Source organism: Lotus japonicus, chromosome 4, assembly GCF_012489685.1.
Source record: "Lotus japonicus ecotype B-129 chromosome 4, LjGifu_v1.2".
Lineage (NCBI taxonomy): Eukaryota > Viridiplantae > Streptophyta > Magnoliopsida > Fabales > Fabaceae > Lotus > Lotus japonicus.
The window spans coordinates 77,351,174-77,356,373 of record NC_080044.1 but is presented as its reverse complement, the minus strand read 5'-3'; the positions used below and the strand labels follow the sequence as shown (position 1 = coordinate 77,356,373).

Below are 5,200 nucleotides of genomic sequence, written 5' to 3'. Positions count from 1 at the left end.
GTCGCTCCGTTGTTTTTGTGGCTTTTTGGGCTCTTGTTGTTTGTTTTAAGGTGGCTTTTGAGTCTTTTAGGGCTTCTTTGGGTTTTCTTTTGGTTGGGTTGTGTTTTTTTTTTTTTTTGCAGGTTTTTATCCGCTCCATCTCCTTTGTTAGGGGATTGTACCTTCTTTTTTTATTAATAAACTTTTTTTTCTCTAAAAAATATATATTTTAACAAGCATCCATCTGTGACCTTGTAGCATGTATGGATCAGCATAATCCATATTAACACTATTCGCTTATTTCTTTCATCCGATGCAGATATAATGACAATGAGATCACTTTTTATTCAATTTTTTTTGAAATACTTATTATTCAAATGTGAACTTAACACATCAATGACATCATAGTTATTCTCATGGGAAAAAAACAAAACAAAGCACATCACAAATATTTTTCATTAAAACCAGAAAAGTGGAGATCGTGCAAAACAGAAACTTTACACACATACAAGAAGAAAAAGCATAGCAAGAAATCAGTAACATCCCCATATTCCCATTCAAGCATAGATGAATAACATGTCTGGATTGGTGGTTAGGCATAATGCAAAGCACAACACAATAACTTCACAAGTTACACTTTGCAGCTTCTTTATCAAAGTGTTTATGAAATTTCCCACCCTAAAACCGATACTAGTCACTAGAAGAAGACAAGTATTCCAATCAAAACCCATGAAGAGAGCTTTTGTTTGATTCCCCTATTAAAGGTAAAGAGGAATATCTTATCTTAAACTGCTTTTGAGGGAATTGGTCAGCATTCACAAAGTGTGATACACACAATCACAATGCACAGACAAAATCACCGCTTGTATCAATGTCATCGATGTCAGCATCATCTGCATCCATATCATCAAGATCCATGCTTCCACCAACAAACTGCCCACCAACTTTTGGGCCCTCACCTGGCTTCCGGGCCTCTTGAATTATGGACAATATTTCTTCAATCATCTGACATGAATCATCATTAACATCATCATTTTGCAACCCACCTACACCCTCCTCCATAAATTCTATTGGCAAGTTCTTTAGGAACCAAGGGTGCATCTTAATCTCTGGTATTGTGATTCTCTGCATCAACAATAACATCTTTAAATCAGATGATATTTTTCTCATAATTAATAAGATCAATTTTGACACAAAGAAAGTATTCACATACTTTTTTTAATTAGGATTCATTAATGCCTTTATTGTTACTCGATCATGAAAAAGTGATAAGCGTATAAATATTTTGGCCAATTTAACTTTTTATGGATTAGTTGATCCACTTAATATAAGAATTAATATCTAAGAATTTGCAGCAAAGAGTTGCAAAGAATAAGGATGTATAAGCATGTTTTCTGCATCTTTTTGCTGCAAATTCTTGAATCTTAATTCTTATATTAAATGGTTCAGATTGAATCATAAAAAAATAAATTGAGATAACCATTTATGCACTTATTATTTTGCAGCTCTAGTAACTATGGGGGAGTTAGAGATCCTAAATATACTTTTCTCCCAAAATTAAGTTGGGCTTAAAGTCAATTTTATGAGAATTTTCAAACATGCCATAAATAATGTAAATGTTGACATCATAAGATCTAATTCTAATAAATATGTAGAATGTTTTCATTTTATGTAAACAAACCCAAATAATTGTACCTTCTCAGGGTTGGCTACAAATATTCGAGATAAGAGATGTCTGCATTCTTGAGTGATGCGAACATAGTCTGGAATAGAATAGTGGACACTAAGAATACGCTGTCAAAATTATTCAACAGAAAATTAATAAATTGTGTGATTTGTTTATGTTGCACTATCACACTCAAGCAAATTAATTAAGGCAACTAATTAATTGTTAGTTTCAGTTCAACTAACCTGAAGTGTCTTTCTGAAGTTTCTTGGTTCTTCTGGATCTTCAAAAGGATAAGCGCCAACCAGCATCACATATAAAGTCACCCCACAAGACCAAACATCTGCTACCTAATCATTTCCAAGGATAATATTAAGAACATAATGTTGGTGGCTGAATGTTATCTCCAAATGAGTAAATGCGTGTTTGGATCCACGGTAGATTTTTACGTTGGAAATAAAATTGATTGTGTGAGAAGCTAGTAATAGTTTTGTGAGAGCAGAATTGATTCCAGGAGATATGAATGTGAATTCAGACATGCTCAAAGTTAAATAGGAAAAGTTAGATGTAAAGTTACCTTGCCATCATATTCTCTTCTTGATAGGACCTCAGGTGCAATATATGCAGGGGTTCCTACTGTAGATTTTGGCTGAGAGTGCAGAACAGATGACTGAAAAAAGATGCAGAATGAGAAATTATACTTGTACAAAAATTTGTACATGTAAGAGATGAGAGAAAAGTGTGGAATAAGATGCTTGATCTCATGGAGAGATAAAGAAAATACTTTTGCAATAGGATCTAATGGCATTTTTGGATCAACTTATTCTTCCTTAAAATCAATTATGGCACACAGAAGCTATTCTCAAAGCTTCTCCTCACAAAGCTTCTCCCCATAATTGATTTTCACTTTGGAATCAATTGTAGAAGGATTTTCAAACATGCTATAAATGGACTTCGAAACATAGATTAAATGAAATTAAGTGACAAGTTATTGCCTTTGAGTAACCAAAGTCACAGATTTTGAGCCTGGGTGCTGAGCTTCCATCTAAAAGTGTGTTTTCCAACTTAAGATCTCTATGGCAAATTTCCTGCAAGTAAATGACATGTTCATTTTAGCTAAAGCAGATTGAGGCTGACAATGTAACATTCATGGAAAGAGAAACCATTGAGATTAAGACTAGACAAGAATGTTACCATTGAATGGCAATAGCTGACACCAGAAATCAATTGCTGGAAGAAATATCTTGCCTGTGCAAGCATAAGAAGAATTTAGGATGAAATTGTCTAGAATGTCAAATAGCAATACTAAGTAAAAAAGAAGAAGAGCTGCATGTTTAGATACATAGTGAAAAACTACTGTGAACCAAAATCACAAGAGACAGGAAGCAACTTCCTTTAACTTTTTGTGGGTACTTCACCGTGGTTTTTCACTGTGTATCAAAACATGCACGAAAACACTATTTATGATGTCCAAATTAAATGTTAACAAACTGTTAAAATAAAAAATTGCAAATTTATGACTAAAATATGTTAAATATAGAGCACAGCCTCAATCGAACTGTGTTGGAAACAGGGCTTATAAACTTGCCATTCTGAGTTTCAACATCAGTGTATGTTTGCTTATGCAGAAACAGCACTCAAACTAGTTTTAATGCACTATGAACAGTGCATGCAATCTTTATTACTGTTTTGGAATCTAAAACAGTTAACCAGTACTATAATGGCCTCTTGGAGAAAAACACTATCATAAAGTCTTCAAAAGCATTCTGTTATCAATTAATTACAATACATGATCTAAGCTACCTCGTCCTCACTGAATCTACCAGCACTGCATATTCTTTCAAATAGTTCTCCCCCTGCAGCATATTCCATCACAATTGCTAAATGAGTTGGAGTAATTAACACCTGCAATGAATGGCCATTTCATATATTACAAGTTATCACTAAAATCAATAAGGAATAAGAGAAGAAAATTAAGGAATCAAACTCAAAAGTTTTCCAATTCAGTTCTTTTTCTATGATTCCAGCAATTCCTTTAAAGGAAAACAGAAAAAATTTCACTGAAAAATGAGATTGCTTGAGGGGCATATACATCATTAAGAACAAACTAAACTATATGTATGTTTAGATACACAGTGCAAAACCCGAGTGAGCCAAAATAAGGTTGGACAAGAGCAACATGCCAACATCTCTCAGCTTTTGTGAGTGTTCGATATGATTTTGGCTTCACCATGTATGTAAGCAGACACTATGAAGGAGAAGTAGAGAAATTATATTCATTGAGACAAAAAAATGTGTACCTCTTTAAATCTAACGATGTTGGGATGCTTCAAGGACCTATGATTTATGATCTCCCTTTGCACGTGCTCATCAATCTGCAAAACAGCCAATAGAAACTCATTAATTTATAACGATCCAAAGTTCATGTACAAGAAACATAACAACAAAAAAGATACACTGGGCACTGAAATGGTGGTTAAAAACAGAACCTTGAAGCCTCTCTCGATGAACTTGACAGCATATAACTCACCACTCCATTTCTCCCTTACCAGTTTTGCCACACCAAAGTTTCCTGACCCAATATCTTTGATGATCTCATACCGTTCTTCCATGGTTAAGTTTGCTAGCTTCAACTCTATAAGTATAGCTTAGCAACATCAATAAGGACAAACTTTTGTGTTAATTTGAAGTGTGTATGAGATGGCTAGGGAATTGAGCAATCTTCTTCTCTTTCTATTTCTATGTGCCTCTGTTTCTTCTTGTACTTGTACTACTCCCTCCATTCCAAAACTATTGTAGTTTTAACTTTTTTATTTTGTTCCAAAACCATTGTTGTTTTACATATCCAAAGCACTTTATCTCATTCTCTTCCATTCATGCCCTCATTTAATATTACACCACCCAAGTATCACCTCTTAATTCCACCAATCACAATTCTCACCAATTAGTTGACCAATGATTTTCATTCTCTCTCTTTCATATAACTCATATTAAATAAGGGTGTTTCAGTCAAATTATAACATCAATTAATGAATTCTTAATCTTTGTGCATAACCCTTAAACTACAATAGTTTTGGAACGGAGGGAGTAGTTGTTTGCGTGCATCATTGCATCTTTTTTATGGTCATCCAAATTTCAATGCGCGAAGGTTTGCCAAAATAAGATGATTGGGTTTTGGGTTTGGATGCCATTTATTGCAAGCTACAAGTAGAGTATTGGACTATCAATGTGCCTTCAGACACAGGACTTCACATCAATTAAAATTTTTAGTAGGCCCTTCTTTAGTCCTATATTTGATATTTTTTATGACTATACAATAAAAAAAATTGTGAGTTATAAAAAGTGAATGAAAGTTTTTATGAATTGTAATATAAGTGTGTTCATGTTGTACAAACCCAAGCACAATAAAAGGATGTTTAAAATGAGAGAATTTGTTTCATCATCTATCAATCGCGATTATGAAACTTTGGTCTAGCAATTTTTGTCTTCAAAATTTTGACATGTGAAAATTTGGTCCTTCTATTTGAAGGACGTCTAAAATGTAAATAAGTTCGT

General features: G+C 33.6%; 1 protein-coding gene across 1 annotated transcript; it reads right to left on the bottom strand.

The window, feature by feature from the left end:
* Positions 1–421: 421 nt before the first annotated feature.
* LOC130711312 (serine/threonine-protein kinase SAPK2-like) lies at positions 422–4,393 on the bottom strand. The gene is made up of 9 exons (XM_057560871.1): positions 4,135–4,393; positions 3,946–4,020; positions 3,449–3,550; positions 2,840–2,893; positions 2,641–2,733; positions 2,223–2,315; positions 1,891–1,995; positions 1,675–1,773; positions 422–1,104 (listed from the first exon to the last, which is right to left on the bottom strand). The coding sequence occupies exons 1-9, from the start codon at positions 4,255–4,257 to the stop codon at positions 817–819; spliced, it is 1,032 nt and encodes a 343-aa protein (XP_057416854.1). The 5' UTR covers positions 4,258–4,393; the 3' UTR covers positions 422–816.
* Positions 4,394–5,200: the final 807 nt, after the last annotated feature.

What these genes read in the sequence shown, in the direction of transcription:
- LOC130711312 (XM_057560871.1), bottom strand. Translation starts at nt 4,257, where the DNA reads ATGGAAGAACGGTATGAGATCATCAAAGATATTGGGTCAGGAAACTTT. An exon ending in ACATCGTTAGATTTAAAGAG is followed by an intron (nt 3,551 to 3,945) that starts GTACACATTTTT and finishes CATTCATTGCAG; the next exon opens with GTGTTAATTACTCCAACTCA. An exon ending in GTGACTTTGGTTACTCAAAG is followed by an intron (nt 2,316 to 2,640) that starts GCAATAACTTGT and finishes ATCTTTTTTCAG; the next exon opens with TCATCTGTTCTGCACTCTCA.